General features: G+C 48.7%; 1 protein-coding gene across 1 annotated transcript; it reads right to left on the minus strand.

The window, feature by feature from the left end:
• Positions 1–641: 641 nt before the first annotated feature.
• LOC120849599 lies at positions 642–18070 on the minus strand. The gene is made up of 4 exons (XM_040221840.3): positions 17968–18070; positions 17589–17688; positions 13397–13634; positions 642–742 (listed from the first exon to the last, which is right to left on the minus strand). The coding sequence occupies exons 2-4, from the start codon at positions 17654–17656 to the stop codon at positions 644–646; spliced, it is 405 nt and encodes a 134-aa protein (XP_040077774.1). The 5' UTR covers positions 17657–17688; positions 17968–18070; the 3' UTR covers positions 642–643.
• Positions 18071–18473: the final 403 nt, after the last annotated feature.

Consider the following 18473-nt stretch of genomic DNA (forward strand, 5'->3'; position numbering starts at 1 on the left):
TGCCCCGTCACACTTCCGGTTCACGTATATTTCCCAATTTCTTACTCATCATTATTTTATCATAAGAAGAAATTAAGTTTGACAGTGTTATAAGTTGCCATTTCCAGAAGATAGTGCGCATGTTTAATTTCGGAAATACAGCGAAACCTGCCATCTAGTTCAAAACCGGAAGTGTTTTGGGGGCTATTTGCACACTGGCGCCACCACATTTCAACTCAGACGCTTTGCAGCAGCAGCGCATGAGCGCTGCCATAACCGACCTTCAGTTTTATTACAATAGCATTCTTTATGCTATTTCAGGAAAATGAGAAAGAGGCGAGGAGTCAAGGGAGCATGGCTTGTGGGGGCTACGCGGCTGATGTCCATGCCCTCTCCTACCCTTCTATCTTCCTTGATTTATACAGCTGGTCCATTTATACTGCTGGGTTTCATGAAGGCCACCATTAGCTTGGCACAGATACCATGGGACGCCATTCACTGAGATAATGATAGTGATCAAAGTTGCCAGACTGAATTTCGAAGAGAGTTTATCTGGCACTACTTACATTTTTTCATAGTTTCCAAAACTGGCAGTTGCAAAGAGAGAGATAGAGAGAGAAAGGAAACAAGAAAATATTTGTTTATGTGTGACGACTGAGGGTAATTAGTTGTTGAGATGCCGTGAGGTAAATCCCTGCTGAAGCAGACATCCTTTGTGAGCCGACGACTCTTCTTGATACGGTGGCGGCGAAGACACTTCTGCCTGGAGAAGGAGAAAGAAAAAAGAACGTTTCATTCTATTAATAACCACCAAAACAGTGCCAGAGTTCAGTCATTAGGTGAGTATTAGCGGCGAGAAGTTTTAGTGGCGCCCTCCTGTGGTTACCTCTCGTGACGTCATTACTTTGCGAACAATAAGTTCGATGGTGATTGTAAGGAGCATGGTGGAGGCTTGAAATCCTTGCGCTTTTAAAGCAACACTACCAGCACCGTCGAAATTGAAGTTCTTCCATTCCTCTTATTTCCGTCGATGAGAAATCCTTTGCTGACGTCATAGTCAGCATTTGGCCAATCGCGGAAGGCCGACCAGAGCGACGCTTTCGATCGCGCACGTCGCCAATAAGAGGTATTCACTGGACGCCATATTTGAGGGCGATGTTTACCTTGATGGTGCTAAATGCACGCTCCCAAAGGACTGCGGAAGCACATGGCGGCCATAGCTGTGTGCGCGACTGCTGAGCGCGTGCTTGACGGCTAGCTTCCACAGTTCTTTTGCAACGTGCATTCCACACCATCAAGATTGTCGGTTTTAGCAGCGTATTATTGCGCGCTAGTTCTGAGCATGCGCTCTAAACAGCGCACTCAAATATGGCGTCCAGTGACGTGCGCGATCGAAAGCGTCGCTGTGGTCGGCCTTCCGCGATTGGCCGAATGCTGACTATGACGTCAGCAAAGGTGAGTGAGTGAGAAAACGTATTTATTAAAGGAATGGGATACATCACGATTTCTTGATAAAGTCATCCAATCGTGACGGGGGAAGGGGATTATGGGAAGGGTAGGGGGAGGAGGCTAAATGTAACAGGCGATCCCCGATGAGCGGACGAAACTAATCAGGGAATCGAGAATGTGTTTGCGGTGCGGGTGCTCGAGCCTGGGGCGGGTCCAGTCCTCGTACGTAGCTGGTCTTGCCTCTTCAGGGAGTGAGTTAATGGCGTCGTTCCGATGCTCTGCGACCCCCTCGCACGTCCAGACGAGATGGGTGCACGTGGCTGGAATCCCGCAGTGCATGCAGAGCGGATCAGGGCCGACGTCTTCGGGTGTGGACGGGCGGTGAAACCTCGCCAGCCAGATGGGGGTAATTGCCGTCTTCGTTTGAAGCCTGCGTTTGCAGACCCGTTCCCACCTGCTGTAACCAGGAGGGACAGGGTCTTCATCGGGTGGGAGAGGGGCGCCGAGTCTGAGCTTCCTGGCAGCCCTCTCCTCTTTTTTGATCTCTTCAATGTCGGGTGGGACGCCCGGGTCTTCTTCCACGAGGGGGGGACCGTGGCCAGGTGAGGGCATAAAACCTGCATGTAGCTGCGCCCTCATTTCTCATCGACGGAAATAGGAGGAATGGAAGAGCTTCAATTTCGTCGGTGGTGGTAGTGTTGCTTTAAGAGCGCAATGATTTCAAGCTTCCACCATGCTCCTCACAAACACCATCAAACGTGTTGTTCGCAAGGTAATGACGTCACGAAAGGTAACCATAGGAGGGCGCCACTAAAACATCTCGCCACTAATAGAGTGCTTTTGAAAGTAACGTTCTAATTATTAGGAGGTCGGAACCACTGCACATCGGCGGAACAAGCCATTCGATATGATAGCGAACGACGGAGCGCGACAAACACTATACTCCGTTTCACCTTATGCTGTACCGCACAGAAGGCTAGAAGCGCGAGCTCATAGCGTCAGGAGCTGCTTTTAACGCACGAGAGCTTATGCCGCCCAGATGTGCCCTAGAGCAAGGAGCTCGCGCTTGTAGCCTTCTCCGCGGTACAACGTGAGGTGAAACAGAGTATACGAGCCGACGAGCCAATTAAACAGCGCCGAAAGTGCAACGTCACTGCGCTCATCATGTTTTTGTGGGTGTTTTTTCCAGTGTGCCATGACGTTGAGGTTCTAGTCCGCCATTGTGCAGGGATTCTACAGCTGCCAAAAAAGGGTCTATTAGCGGCGAGATGTTTCGGTGGCGCACTCTATATATGGTTCCTTCTCGTGACGTCATTACCTTGCGAACAACAAGTTCCATGCATGTGTTTGTAATGAGCATGGTGGAAGCTTGAATACATAGCGTTCTGAAATAAACACTGCCAACGCCGTCACAGTTAAAGTTATTGCATTACTGTTATTTCTGACGATGATAAATCCTTCGCTTACGTCATAGTCAACAGTCGGCCAATCGTGGTATAGGCCGACCACAGCGACGCTTTCGATCGCGCGGCGGCTGTGTACTCTGTGATTAAGCGCGTGCTGACAGCGAGCTTCCAGAGTTCTTTTGCAACCTACATTCCAGACCGGATCACGATGCGTTCATCGCGCGTGGCGGGCGGCGATGCGCTGAAATGAGCAGCTCTTGGAAGCGAATGACAGCGCAGCACCCGCTCGTAAAGGGGTATCCACACGAAGGAGAACTCCGCGGACGGATGTCGTGACGTCAACAACCCATTAAACTCCGTCCCCGGCTCCGCCGCGTGCACCTGCGGAGCTCTCATGCTAAAAGTACGAGGCCTCCGCGCCTCCGCCACGGAGGAGAACGGCGGCGCGAGGCCGCGAGGCGTCAAAAAGAGATGACGTATGTCTCACGTGATGCGCGATCCGCGGAGGAACGTGGCGGATTTCTCCTTCGTGTGGATCCCCCTTAAAGGGGTATCCACACGAAGGAGAACTCCGCGGACGGATGTCATGACGTCAACAACCCGGGAAACTCCGTCCCCGGCTCCGCCGCGTGCACCTGCGGAGCTTTCGTGCTGACAGCACGAAGCCTCCGCCACGGAGGAGAACGAGAGAACGGCGCCGCGAGGCGTCAAAAAGGGATGACGTATGTCTCACGTGATGCGCGCTCCGCGGAGCAAAGAAGCGGATTTCTCCTTCGTGTGGATACCCCTTAATGGGGTATCCACACGAAGGAGAAATCCGCCCCTTTCCTCCGCGGAGCGCGCATGACGTGAGACATACGTCATTCCTTTTTGACTCCTCGCGGCGCCGTTCTCTTCCGTGGCGGAGGCGCGGAGGCTTCGTGCTGTCAGCACGAAAGCTCCGCACGTGCACGGGGCGGAGCCGCAGACGGAGTTTCCCGGGTTAATGACGTCACGACATCCGTCCGCGCAGTTCTCCTTCGTGTGGATACCCCTTAAAGGGGTATCCACACGAAGGAGAACTCCGCGGACGGATGTCGTGACGTCAACAACCCGGCAAACTCCGTCACCGGCTCCGCCGCGTGCCCCTGCGGAGCTTTCGTGCTGCCAGCACGAAGCCTCCGCGCCTCCGCCACGGAGGAGAACGGGAGAATGGCGCCGCGAGGCGTCAAAAAGGGATGACGTATGTCTCACGTGATGCGCGCTCCGCGGAGGAAAGGAGCGGATTTCTCCTTCGTGTGGATACCCCATAAAGGGGTATCCACACGAAGGAGAACTCCGCGGACGGATGTCGTGACGTCAACATCCCGGGAAACTCCGTCCCCGGCTCCGCCGCGTGCACTTGCGGAGCTTTCATGCTGTCAGCACAAAGCCTCCGCGCCTCCGCCACGGAGGAGAACGCGCCGCGAGGCGTGAAAAAGGGATGACGTATGTCTCACGTGATGCGCGATCCGCGGAGGAACGTGGCGGATTTCTCCTTCGTGTGGATACCCCTTAATACGCGTCTCTCGCGTTCGTACAACAATGGTTGTCGGCTTGTAAAAAAACGCGAACCGCCTAGAAGACAAGGCCTGTGTATGACGTCATTGGTAGTGGATCATCGACCGAGCGGCAAACACACTAAAGCGCGACGAGGGACGCCAGAAAGCGGCAGGCACGTCCGCCTTGGCGTCGCCACATGCTAGCGTCGCACTCCTTGTGAGACGCTGCAAGACGCTTCGGCGGCGACGCTGAAGCGGCGCTGCGGGAATCCACCAGTGATAATGTTTGGGGAAGAGGGAGGGGGGGGGCATTATCTTCTAGGTGGTATTCGGAGAACAAGTCGTCTGCTTCTTGCGCAGGAGTTGCGGTGACGTCAAACGACGCCGAGTTCTGATTGGCTTTGATTGGAAGGATAGTAGGTAGACATCAACGCTAGATGCCTCGAGGTCCCACTATTTATTTTTTTTTTCAATCGATCATTAAGAGCTTTGACTATAATACAATTAAATGCAAAGGTGCAAGCGAGCTGGACAAGAAAGACGAATATGTTTGTCATTTGTCCCTCTAGTTCCCCTTCTCCAGGGATTTTTTTCGTCAGTAAGAGCTCGGCGTTCCGACATCGTCGCAACCCCTGTGCAAGAAGCAGACGAACTTGCGCTCCGCATTTATTTAATCCGGAACTCCAATCACCGCCATATTTGAACGGAATTGGTATGCTGAAAATTCACGAACTCTCCCGCACCACTGTGGCAAATGCAGTGCACTGGCAACACAAAATGTAGTTCTCAATTTTTTTTTTTTTTTTTTTTAATATCGCGGGAGCCCCGACCGGCGGGCCGGTCAGGGCGATCGTGCGTAGCGTCTCTAAAGAAAGCCTCCTCCATCCCAAAGCCAGCGCTCCAGCGGAAGGGGAAAGCGAAGCTCACGTCTCTTGCCGTCGCACATCCCAGTTTAGTAGCGTTGGAAAGTACTCACCTAAAGTACTTCCCAGCACTGCTAAACTGGGATGTGAAACGGCAACAGACGCGAACTTCGCCTCCCCCTCCCGCTGGAACGCTGGCTTTGGGATGGAAGAGGCTTTCTCATACTTCAAGCAAAGTACAAGTTGTCTAAACTTGAAGTAGTACTTTAAGCATCAATGTATACATTGATACTTCAAGTACTACTTCAAGTTTAGACAACTTGTTCTTTACTTGAAGTATAAATTCTCTACGTATGTAATTGTATTTTACTTAAAGTATTTTTTCTTTCACTTTCCGATGAAAGTAGAGGGTGGTTCAAGTCTCCAGGCTCTATCTAAAATAGACTGTAAAACTCGACGCCTGCACGTAGCCATCTAAACTTTTCGTCAAAGGTGTATTTCACAGGTCGGTTTTTTCTTGAAAAATTACAAAGCGTAGTTCTCTTTTAGTAAAAAATAGGGCCAAGAAACTTGCCAGGGTCTACGGCGGGCGGCGACCCAGACGACCAAGTCCAGTAGCGGGGTGTGTTTGGCGTTCGTTTTGATAGATGGCGTCGGGAGCAGCGTCTGAAGGTGCAGCCGACCAGCGAAAGATAGCAGACGGCACGCAGACGAAATCCATCGGCAGCAAAAGCGCCGCCGTTATGCAGACGCGTTTTTTTTTTTTTTTTTTTACTTTTAAGTTTTGCTTTTATTGTTCACATTTATTTTTTAACCGAAGGTACTTCTCAAAAGGATTATATTCGATTTAAAAAAAAAAAAAAAAAAAAAAAAAAAACCCGGTGGTCGCGACTCCAGCAAAACGGACGCCGCCAAGCGGGAAAACCGGGAACCAGCCGGTCCAGGTCGCTCCGCGCCCCTCCGCGTCTCTGGTGACTTTCGCGGACACGTGTTGTCGGCGCGATGCCGAACAGTGTAATTTGACGAAGGTCCGAAAATTTCTCAAGTTCGCCTGAGTGTTCATTAGTGTGGTGAAGCCTCAGTAGATTGTTTCCTTCCATCACGTGTTTGAAAGCCCGTTTACTCCACAACACACGGTCTCGTGCTTTCGATTTTTCGGATGGGGAGAAATCACGGAAAAACGTTTTGATTTCTTGTCTGTCTCGAATCACATTCAAAGTGACGACTACTTGATAACTGATAAGGGGTTTCTTTATAAGGATGTAGAACAGTGGACTGGGGACGACAGACGAGGCATTTCACTGGAGGGAACATCAATGTTTCAGTTAAGTGCATGGGAAGGTTCGATAGCTGCTTTTCTTGAGTTTGGTTGTGTTCGATTAGCTTCAAGTTTGAGCTACCCACGCCGGTCGGTGCGTTGGCTATTCATCTTGGCTGCTTTTCGCCGAAAACGCCTCTGGACCACTCTGAAGGAGTTGGGCTGATTTCGCAATTACTTGCTTCAGGAAAACCTGCTCGCTGCAAATAATGAATGAGGGAAATTATCTGCTTTCAAAAGGTGGGGGACGCTTCTCACAACGTTAGAAGCTGTCACGGCATTTTGATCTATCGTGCCTCCAATATTTATATTATACCCCCGTCGAAGCCAGCAGCATTATATGTCTACATTGCTCAGGTTGACCGGCCACAAAAAAAAAAAAAAAAAAAAAAAAAAAAAAACTTATTTTTTTCGTTCAGGATTTGAAGCAAAGTTCAATGCAGAGAGGTTCTGCGTGAACTCCAATGAAGACTCTCTTCAGTTTGTCTCCGTGCTGCCGGCTAGAACCATTTGGCTAAGTTTAAGTAGTGTCTCTCTGTCTGTCAAATAGACTTTTATTCGGCAGTTCACCTAATATCTAGTCAACTAAGCTCATATTTCAACCCGAAGAATATACTAATATCGCTTTAGTGGGACATAGCACGTAATATAATACATAACCCGCTCGTCAAAATGACTTCTGGATTGCTACTAAAACCTGAATTGAAATACGAGTATCAGCTGCTTAGTGGGGTGCCGGCGAGTTAACATGCTCCTTGGCTCAAGAAGCGCTTGCTTAATGTTCGTAATTTTCCTGCAGCCTGTGCTGTTGACCGAGCAGACGACTGGAGCTGTTTCTTAAACGCGGATACGCACAAAAGCTCGATTTCGCGGACAGAAAAGTCGCATGGTCGAGGCATGCGAGTTAGCTGGATATTACTCTCGGTGGGAGAATTCTGTAGTCATTGCCTATTTCCTTAGATGATCAAAACTGATTAGTGTATTACCGTCTCTCCGGAGCCCATAGTTTCGGTTTTGGACGAAATCCCCGAAACGAAAGTTTGACATGAAAATAACAAAAAACACCGGGAAAACAAAACCATGCTTTTCAAGTTTATGTTCACCGGCTACACTTAACCGTCTCAGTTCAAATACCTATAAAATTGGGCATTAAACAAAAGAAAATCTGTTAAATTGAACACGCCACCTGTTCAGGCGGCCCGGCCGAGCCGACGCGACCTGGACTCAGCCGCCATGTTTGTTTGGTGGTGGCGCCCCCTATAGGTCGCTGGAGTCGCGAATAGGCTAAGCGGAGCATATGCGGAGGGTAAGTTCATCTGCTTCTTGCGCAGGGGGTAGCGGTGATGTCAGAACGCCGAGCCCTGATTGGCTGATCGCGACCCCCTATCTGAGCGTCGTCTGCTCCTTTGCAACGTCGTCTGCGTGTGTCTTGCCTTTCCTGCGACTTTCGGAAGTGCAGAGGACAGATTCACGAAACGATCTTACGCCAAAAATGTGCGTAAGACATAACTGAAGAGCAAATTCGTATTCACGAAACGAAATTTTCGTAAGTTTTGCCCAGGTTACGACGAAATCCTACGACAGCTCCGAAGCTGTCTTACGCACTTCTTACGATCAAATCAGCATGGCCGACAGCGTCGCGGTCGCGACGACCCACGGACGTTTATTTTTCTACGTGCGCTTCTCACGCGTTCCGACTTCAAGCAGCAAGAAAAAAGTAAAAAGTACTTGAAACAGACCACGACGAACAAGAACGCTGGATCCACGAACACCCGGGAAAAGCTCCATCGGCCACGATTCCACCGAACGCGACCAAGCGAGCACGGCAGTTAGGCCTAGCAGGCACTCCGCGACTCGGCGACCGTCTGCCCACGATCGGCTCGTGTGCTGAATGGAATATGCCCGCGCGACCCTCGTGAACCCTTCCCGTATTATACTTTGATCGCTGACCTCAGTTTTAGATTAAAGGTCAATTTCTTCCTCTTGTTATCTCCTTGCTTCCCGAGGCAACGGTGACTCTCGCCGGTGAAAAAGCGGTGAATCTCCGACAGACGCAGGAAAGGTAAAGCAGCCATCGCTTTGACTAGCAGACGTAAAGCAGACGACGTTAACTGCGCCAACCCGCCGACGCCGTTAAAGAATGAGGGGTCTCGCCGCACACGAAAGGAGGGAAAAAGTATTTGGGGGGGGGGGGGGGGGGGGGGGACTTGCGGACACTAACACGCACTCTCGGTTCTTACCAAACAAACCTCGGCGCCTCGGGACACCTCGCCAGTGAGTCCTTTGACTTCCCTCCTTGATGCGCGTCTGCTAGTGTTTAGACAAAAACAACGTACCGCTCGAGTTATTTCGTCTGCCCTCTCTGAAAGGCGAAGTCGCACGAAAGGTAAAACAGACGCAGACGACGTTGCGAGCAGACGACGTTACAAAGGAGCAGACGACGCTCAGATAGGGGGTCGCGATCAGCCAATCAGGGCTCGGCGTTCTGACGTCACCGCTGCTTTCTTTCTCGTGCGCAGAAGACGAAAATGAGCCCACTCCAGTCGCGATAAGGAGGTAGCGCCATCTATCAATACGAACGCCAAGCACAACCCACTACTGGACCCCTGCCGTCTGCGTTGCTGCCCGCCGTAGACCCTGGCAAGTTTCTTGGCCTTATTTTTTACAGAAAGAGGGCTACGCTTTGTAATTTTACAAGAAAAAAAAAAAAAAAAAAAAAGAAACGACCTGTGAATTACATTTTTGACGAGAAGTTTAGATTGCTACGTGCAGGCGTCGATTTTTACGGTCCATTTTAGGTTGAGCCTGGTGACTTGGACCACACTATATAACCCCCAACGTCACTAAAACACTCAGTTGGGAAACTCGCCGTCGACACCTGGGCCGCTGGCGTCCACCGAGACCAAGCTAAATACGACAACAGCGCCACTCTTTATCATTTGTCTGTACTGTGGTCACCTTGAGCTCTTAGAAAGCATGTTTCTGCGTAAAAACAAACGGAAAAGACAATTTTTGTATGAAATTTGTTGGAGTTTAGTACAAAATGAAGGGCGCGTGATGTTTTTATAATCTTTAGTTTGCAAGGTTTTGCGGAACAATTAATATTGTTTTTATACAACCATGCCTCAGCGGCGCTTCCAGCTAGCGCGTCCGCCCTAGGTTCATTTTAACTTCGGTAGTAATTCGCGGCGCGTCCGCTGGGGAGACGGTGGTGGCACCCCTGTAACCTCTTCCGCTGTATCTGTTTCGGCGCAAAAACGGCCGATTAAAGCCAAAATGGAAGTAACAAGCAGTTCCTCGAGTGGCAGCTGCGGAAGGAATGGCGGCGTCGTGTTCGCCATTAGCTCGGTTCTGAAGGACAGATCGGGGCCACTTTTTCAGAGCAGTCTCTATGGCAGTTTCCCAACTGAGTGCTTCTAGTAACGTTGATAACCCCCAACTTCAAACTACATTCCCCAAATTTGGTCTCGTTGAAATTAAGCTCTTTCAAGAACCACGCGCTCGCGCCCTTGGCTTTCCCAGTACTGTACACAACTTCCCCGAGGTCGAATATAAAAATACACTGTATACTAGTTATGCGCACACACTATCGTTTTTCAACACGTCATTGGGTCATTTTTCTGAGTGAAGTAATGGCGGCTACATTATACCGACACAAATAAGAGCCTTATAAGTTGATTCTAATGAATAGTTTGTAAATGAGAGTAAAGCAACTACTCTGTGGCCACTTGACTTTATCCGAAATTCGCCGCCATGTCCTAAAATAACTGATGCACCCCCGTTACCCCTAGGGCAATGTATATCAGTTGAAAAAAAAAACACTTATAGGAGATTGGAAGGACAGCGTTAAAAGCTACTTGCACTTTACTTTGAAAGCACATTTTATAGTACTTTACTTCAAGTACGTTGCACCCAGTGTACTTGCTACTTCATTTGAAATACATGTACATAAAGAACACCATAATTGATTAACATTAAAAAACGAGCGTGTTGGTAAATACTTAAACAACCGGAAAGAATAAACACAAATTCGGGACGCAAACAGACGATACAACTCTTTCATTTACGTTCGGACGAGAACAAGACATGTAGCCAGGGCCGTACCCAGAAAAAAATTTCGGGGGGGGGGGGGGGGGGGGGGGGGGGTTTCGGGGACAACGGCGGCCATTTTGAAAGTGTCTATTGTCTTATTTTCGCCTATGAATCATGTGTATCGGTGGCATATAATGGAGAGTTACAGCAAACTGGAGATCCGGTCCCGGTTTGGTACCCGGTAGCCGACCGGCGCCACTGCGCGTGCGCAGAGGTGGAGATTAAAATCGGCTGGCTGCCAGTGCACTGACCAGGGCCGTACACAGAAAAAAATTTCGGGGGGGTCAGAACCCCCTATCCCCCCCCCCCCCTGGTTACGGCCCTGCATGTAGCTCACAAAACTTGATTAACATTAAAAAAACGAGCGTGTTGGTAAATACTTAAACAACCGGAAAGAGTTGTATCGTCTGTTTGCGTCCCGAATTTGTGTTTATTCTTTCCGGTTGTTTAACCATAATTGAGTTTGTCACGCTTCTGTATGAGTATTATCGTCACTAAACCAGTCATAAACAGAAAAGGCCCAGTGACTTGCACTTTCTACGTTCCTTCAGTGGTCCCAGATCAGCTCGTAGCGTCGTCTGCGCCCGGACTTAAAACCAAGTATAGCTAAACACCTCATAGATAAAAGTACATTCACACATCAGTGTCTCACTTCCTTTGACTATACGCTATGAGTAGGATTTCGTGTTTTCGGGGTCTATAGTCGGTTACAGGTCAAGAAGGTAGGAGAAGCTCCTCCCATAAGCGGTGATGCGCCCGTTTCAAATCTCTCCGCAGTCGAAAGAAGAGTTCACTGGAAACGCTCCTTGTTCCGCTTCAATGGATTCCAACTTGTCTCCGATCCCACTTTTCCAGAAAGCGACCTTTGTATTCATTGAAGGGGGAACCGAGCCCCTGAAAGCAGCCTTTGTATCCATCGGAGGGGGGAAGCTAATCCCCGAAAGTCGTATTTGTTCCCATCGGTGGGCTAAAACTCTAATCTCCCTCTCGTGGCTTCCACAATGCTAAGTCAAAGTCGAAAGATAAAGCAAATATGTACAGAAAGGCAAGACCCTCCTCGCGCGTTGGCCGCGACGTCACGGAAACGGTGGGACGCTATTGGATGCGGAGGTGGTGGAGGGATATCTGATTCCCTTTGAGGGGCATTTGCCGCTACCTTCTTAACCTGTAACTGACTATATCTTTCTTGAAATTCAAGGGTATTCTTTTCTTCAATTTTTTTAAAACAGATTTTGTGTTTTTTGGTGTTGATTTCTGGTGTCGGACGTTAAATCGGGACTTATATGTCGGAGAAAGTAGGATTCACGCAGAGGATTCCTTAAACACACGCGTGACCCTATGAAAACGTCCCCATACCGAAATAAAATGCGTGGTTTTGAAGAAAGATGCAGCCTCAATTCAGTGAGGGCTATGCTCCGGCCCAACACAACATGAAGCTGTAGGTAAAGATTTCTTCACGTGAAGCTTAGGTTTTTCTCCTTCGAAAACAGCTCGAATTCGGAGTTTTTCGGCGTTTCCCCAATTTTGATAAAACCGTCCCGAGGCAATTTTCGGGGTGTATCGGTATTTAGCGAAAACACGGTAGTTATGAGGGCCTACGTCGAGTTACGACCGCGGGTCACTGGGACATCCGTGCTTCGCACAAAGATTTTGGCAACCAATTCAAGGAGCAGTTCCGCAAGCAGCATACGAAGCACGGAAGTGCCGATGCCTCCAAGTTGCATCACCTAGGTTCCAAAATTTACTCGATCTCGCTTCCTGGAGTGAAGGTACGTCAAGAAGAGCACATCTTTCGTCGGAATCATTCTGCTCCGGTTTGGGTAAAATAAGGCAGTCATTTTTAAGGCGAAGCGGGCTGAGCGAACACCTGGCAAAGCACAACAGCATAAACGTTCAGTCTTTCCACTCTCGTGAAGAAGGAAGACCAGCGGAGCTGTACTCGACACACTGCCACAACGCGCACACGGCCGATTCTCGTCCGACACGCCGCCGATCGTGGATACGTCTCCGGCGAACCAGAGTCGGTCGCACACGGCGCACGTGACGCCAAACGGGTTCTCCACGAACTCCCTCCGGAACCTTGCCGCCGCACCCAGGAACAGTTCAGCCGGCGTGGAGTGCAGTCGTCGCCGGGCCTCGCGCTTGCGCTAGGCCTCCGTGGCACGATCGTCGTCCGTGGCGTTGGCCCGCCGGCGTCATTTACATCGCTGGTTCTGTTCTCGGCGGCGGCTTTCCAGGCGAGCGATGTGCTCTTTGGCAAGAGAATCTGAAGCGCCGGACGCAGTGGAAGTCGAGGCGACAGCGGCTTTGCGGCGGTTGCGGACCCATTCGCGCTGCTGCGTACGTCGTTGCTCTTTCCGCCGCCTCGCGCGGCCGACCCATCGTGAGTCTAAACCGAAACTGATAAGAGCGTAGGAAACAGCGCGCAAAACAGACGAGGATGAAGAAACAAACGTGACGAGCGCTGCGCTCGTTACGTGTGCTTCTTCTTCGTCGTCGTCTGTTTTTCGCGCTGTTTCCTACGATGAATTCCCACCAACGCGCCCAACTATCAATTATTCTATGATAGCTGGAAAGGTTGCCACAATCTACGAGCGACAGCGGAAACCAGACTGGCTGTGTGCTTGCCGCCGTCGCTTATAGTTGGCGGTAACTCTCCAGGTAGGTTTGTGTCGACATACCGGACACGATCCCGGGGAACCTAGCCCTTAACAGCTCCGCTGTAAAAAAATGAACACCTTTACAAGAAGTCCATGTGGTGTTTGTTACCTGTGCTTCTAGCCGCAGCGGAGAGCCGTTCACCATCAGGTGGCCCTTGCAGAGTGTCTCGTACGACGGAGGCTTGTCAAACATTTGCAGATAGCACACAGAATCAGCGGCTGGTGTCAGGCGCCCGTATACAACGTCATCGGCGATTGAAGGTGAGAATGTGACCCATGACTCCGCAGTATGACGGAGCGCTCTCGACAGAGCCAAGTCTCTCTCTTCGCGTCGTTCGTGCACTTTCCTGCGTAAAACACCCCAAATGTGAGCCGTGGCTGCATACAACGTTAACAGACAAAGGGGAATAGGCAGGCTTCGGCAGTTTAAACTTAAGATTATTTAAAGGGAAACTAATTAGATTTTGTGATTATCTTTTCATGATGCGAATTCAACCGGTATACCCCCCAAACATATTTTTAAAAAAAGTCAAGATTACAATTAAGTGTGACTGTTTGCCCTATTAAAAACACAACCAAACATCCCGACACGTCGTGGTGTGCCACAATGTTTGGTCGTTTTTTTAATAAAGAAAAGGGTCTCAAATGACTTCACTTTTAGATTTTCTGAGGTGCTTAGGGCACACAGATTCAGTTTACGCCACAAAAAGGGCAACTGAAAATCTACTTTCTATAAAAAAGCTGAGCATGGGCACCACCATAGGCGTAGACTACAGGGCATCGAGGCTCGTGCCCCCCCCCCCCCCTCCCCCCCAGCCATAAGTCTTGTTAATGAGCGTTTGACCTGATACTCTGCAGCCGCAGGCTTTATTTCCATGTATTAAAGAGAATATAAAGACTCGTGGCCGAGTGGATTAATACTTCAGAAGCACAGGAACCTGGGTTCTACCCCCCCAACTTCACAGCTGGCACAAGCATTTTGTTTTTCAGATTTGTGCTCGCCGGCGCATGCGTCATGGTACCGGCGATGAACACACGGCTACGCTTGCACGGTGATTGACATTGACACACAGCGAAGTACACATGGCAATATACATACTGTCATGATCCTCATGACAATGATTGCGCCGCGGCCGCGATCGAAGACGAAGAATACGATGAGGACAAGGTGGGGGGCGTGCGACCGAGCGGGCAGTTGGAAGCTGAGCACGGATCGCAACGGTCGGCCTGCAAATCGCTCAGCAGCTGCCACGGTCAGCGGAGCGCTGAGTCTAGCGGTCTGGACGACGAAACCTTCGCCGGACTCCGACACGTGGGGCTGCCATGCACGGCTCCTAGCCGTGTCTGCGCTACGACCTCCAGCCATCGAGGCGAAGGCAACCGCGTTCCCGAGGACACGCCACGGAGGACTCATGAGCGAGAATTACCCGATGTGTCTATGACTTGACCGAACTTTGATCAGTGTTGAGACTCGTGTAGAGATTTCTTTATTGTACTTTCTTTTCTGCTAATTCTCTCTTTCTTTTCTGACGGTTTACTTTTAACTCTCTCATAATAATTTCTCCGCCCCTTTAAATAATATAACGCATTTCTCATTCCCGCAATTCACATGGTCTCTGTCTTCCTCTTTCCCTAACGGGCGTGACACATACGCTGTAAAATGTACCCCCTAAAATAAACTACTGATAATTGCCGGTGTAAAAAAAAATTGCGCGGAAACCCCCCCCGGAAAATTTCTCAGCCTGCCCCCCCCCCCCCTCCCCTCCCCCCTGTAACGCCAAATTAGAGCGCAGCTCTGGAGGAGGAGGAGGAGGGAAGGGTACTAAGGGTCACGTATTCTCGGGGGGGGAGTCATGTGACCTTGGGGGGTCATGTAATCTCGGGGGAGGTCACGTGACCCCCCCTCCCCGAGGTCACTGAAGGTACCCGAGGTCCTCCCGAAGGAACCCGAGGTCCTCTCGAATGAACGCGAGGTCCGCCAGAAGGAACCCGAGGTTCTTCCGAGGTCCTCCCGAAGGAACCCGAGATCCTTTGGGAGGACCTCGGGTTCCTTCGGAAAAATTTACCCATAATGCACCGCACATTTACGCCGACGGCGACGACAGGCGCTTAAGAGCTGCGCTCTAAAAAAAAAAAAAACAATTCTCTGCACCATTCAACGGCAAAGAAACCCGATTCCAATGATGGGATTTTACTTGACGATTTCGAAGTTGCGACGTCGCTTGTGCAATAAAAACAAAGGCATAGAGGGGAAAGCGCCAAAAGCTGCAAGCCCGATTTGAGACTGTAGAGTCAGGAGGGAGCGCATTTTCTGTGACCACGTGCCCCGTAGATAGCGCGACAATGTAAGATCGGCTCGCGATGACTAGCCCAAATACTCGGTACCCGCGCGGCCGTTTCCGCTGCGGAGGCCTTAGTCACTTCCACGAGTGACTTCCGTCGCTCTTTTGTTTCATAGTTTCGGTATCTCAGCCTCCTCGCGGCTTAAATTTTCCGTAGGAGAGCAGAGCAAATTGTCATAGTCACAATTCCAACAATTCACTATAGTCGGTGACAGGTTACGAGTTCAGGGCGAGAGAAAGGAAGGCTGGGGAGGAGAAAGCAGGCGGAATGCTAGGGAGAGGGGATGTTTCCTCCTCTCCTCTCAAGCAATCTATCTGCGTCCTCCTCCCCAGCCTTTCTTTTCCTCGCCCTGAACTCGTAGCTTGTCACCGACTACAGAGACTTTTAGCGAACCGTTACTGTGTTCCGCGTACCACACTATATTAAAACCTTTGAGTCGGTTTTTAAGGAGGGACACTACCCAGAAAAAAAGATTTTCTGCAAAAAATGTTGATTTTGAAAAATGACATATATACATCCACCAACATCTAGAAAGTATTCCCAAAAGCTTTAATTGGTTTACACTGCATAGTTCATTTTTTATAGATTATTTTCTGTCCACCAAATCTAAAGAAAAGACAAGGTTTGGAGCACTTTGAACGAATTTTTCTCTGTTCCACTAGTCAATCTATCGTTTGATAATGGCAAAACAGGGAAGGCTCGTTCTTTCCTTTTTCTGATTGAAATTTAATAAGGAATGCGGCTATGGAATTTTTTTGTCACTTTACGGATGTCTTTTATAAAATTTTGACATTTTGTCGAAGACACACAAGAACAAAAAGTTTGCCAGTTTTGCAGAAGAGAAAACTTATAGAAATAAATTACTTTTTAGAAAAAAACGTTCCATAGCCACATTCCCTAGGCATTCTACTACATATCTAGCAAATAAAAATCTTGAATATTGATAGTTTTTTAACGGCAGATTAACTAAACAAGGTAGGCGTGCTGCTGATAGAAGCTACTCTAATTTGCTTCTCATTTAACCGACAGACCTTAAATTTTGCAATACACCCTCTAGTATGACTACCAGCCTACCCTGTAAATATCATTATTTTTAACACAAGGGTTCAAAAGTTGACCCCCTTAGGGGGTGTGTCCCTTTAACGCACGGGGGATACCGTGACCGCGGACCGCGCGCTTAAGCCTACCTGCAAAATATTTTTCAACCTGGGTAAAAATCCTTCTTGCCACCCTTCACCCTCTCCCACAATTAACTTGACTGCAGAGGGACTCCTTTTGTTGCTGCATCTTTAAAGCCTTTAAAAGCATGCCTCAAAGACTCTGGTTGTGCGATATGCGGAAACGGTTTTCTAAAAGTCCCTATAGTCACGACAGCTAACAAATCTCGTTAGAATCTGCCAGCTAAGGTGAATATTTCAAAGGTGATTAGGAAATTTTAAGTAAATAATTCTCTATCACTTTACAATCGTAACCCATCGTCCACCACGCTCCACAATGGTATCCCAAAGGAATCCTTTCAAGTGCTTTTTTCTTTTTCGGTCGTTGGTGAAATATTTTTTGTATACTGTATTATATGAAACATTCGTGTCGGTCAATTTTACTGGTTAGGCCACACTGTTCATACATTATACAAGACAGTTAAAAATGCCAAATTTTCCCCTTGAACTTATTGCCATGTGGCATTCGAAGCACGGATCTCGCGGCGATTCACGTTCGAATCGGTATGCAGACTATCTTTTGTATAATGAAGAAGCAGTGTGACTCCGGCTTTAACGATTTGTGATGACTGTACCATTCAAGATTAAATGTTTAGTTGGATGGATTAAACTCGCTTGCTCCCCTTGATGCTGCCTACGGGGAGGGGGGGACAAGTACAATGGTATTTTCAAAGTATAGATTGAGACATGCAATCTTTAAAGTTTAGTGTTCGGAGAAAGAAAAATAATAGGAACACATACCGTCTCCAGTAGAGGAAGCAGAGTGACAACGAAAAAATTAGGACGGACAAAAGGCATCCAATTGCCATAAGATAGACCTTCGACGATGCCTTCTGTGGAGCTGCAATTGGACAATGCCAATTATTATGCCAAGGTCTTAATACTAGCTGCAAGTTCAGAGTACTTCTCTTTGGCACAAAGTCTTAACTTCATAATAGAACAGCAAATGAATGTTTGGTGTTTTTCCAAGAGTTCTAAGACATTTCTAAACAATTATTTCCAAGCTTGAATTGTGTAGCCTTTAGACTAATACAAAGTCACTACTATGTAGCAGAAGATAGAAAAACTGTTACCCTGAGACACACCGATGTTTGAGCAAATTGAAGTCAAAACTGCTAACCTGAAACACACTGATCTTGGATCAAAATGAAGTCAATTAGACAGCTGCAAATGTCTGCAATACACCCAGAGTTTTCTGCTATGCAGTCAGAATCCTTTCGACACCACTGTCCGATCTTCGAGTGAGAATCTGGCAAAGGCAAAATGACAGTCAGACCGATCAAGACAAATTGCCAGTGTCTAATTATGATGACACACAGCTAAATGTTGAAATAGTCAATAGTATGTAAAGCATTACCTTTGTCATCCATTGAAAAGTCAGATGAGCTTCACCAGACAATTGGCTAAAGGATGAGTATGACATGCATGAAATAAACTGAGCCTATGACAAAGGTAGCATTTTTTTCCAAGCCGCTCGGTGCCCAAAAGCAGCCAAAACAGGAGGTGGAGATTATCTTCAAATTTTTACAGCCCAAACGGCTTCTTTCCTGTTGACTTGAGCACTGATAACTGATGGACATTTGACCCACACAAAAAAAAGTGACAAATGCCAAGCAAAGATATGAA

This window comes from Ixodes scapularis, unplaced genomic scaffold (assembly GCF_016920785.2).
Source record: "Ixodes scapularis isolate PalLabHiFi unplaced genomic scaffold, ASM1692078v2 PGA_scaffold2__306_contigs__length_199485367, whole genome shotgun sequence".
In the NCBI taxonomy this organism is placed as follows: Eukaryota; Metazoa; Arthropoda; class Arachnida; order Ixodida; family Ixodidae; genus Ixodes; species Ixodes scapularis.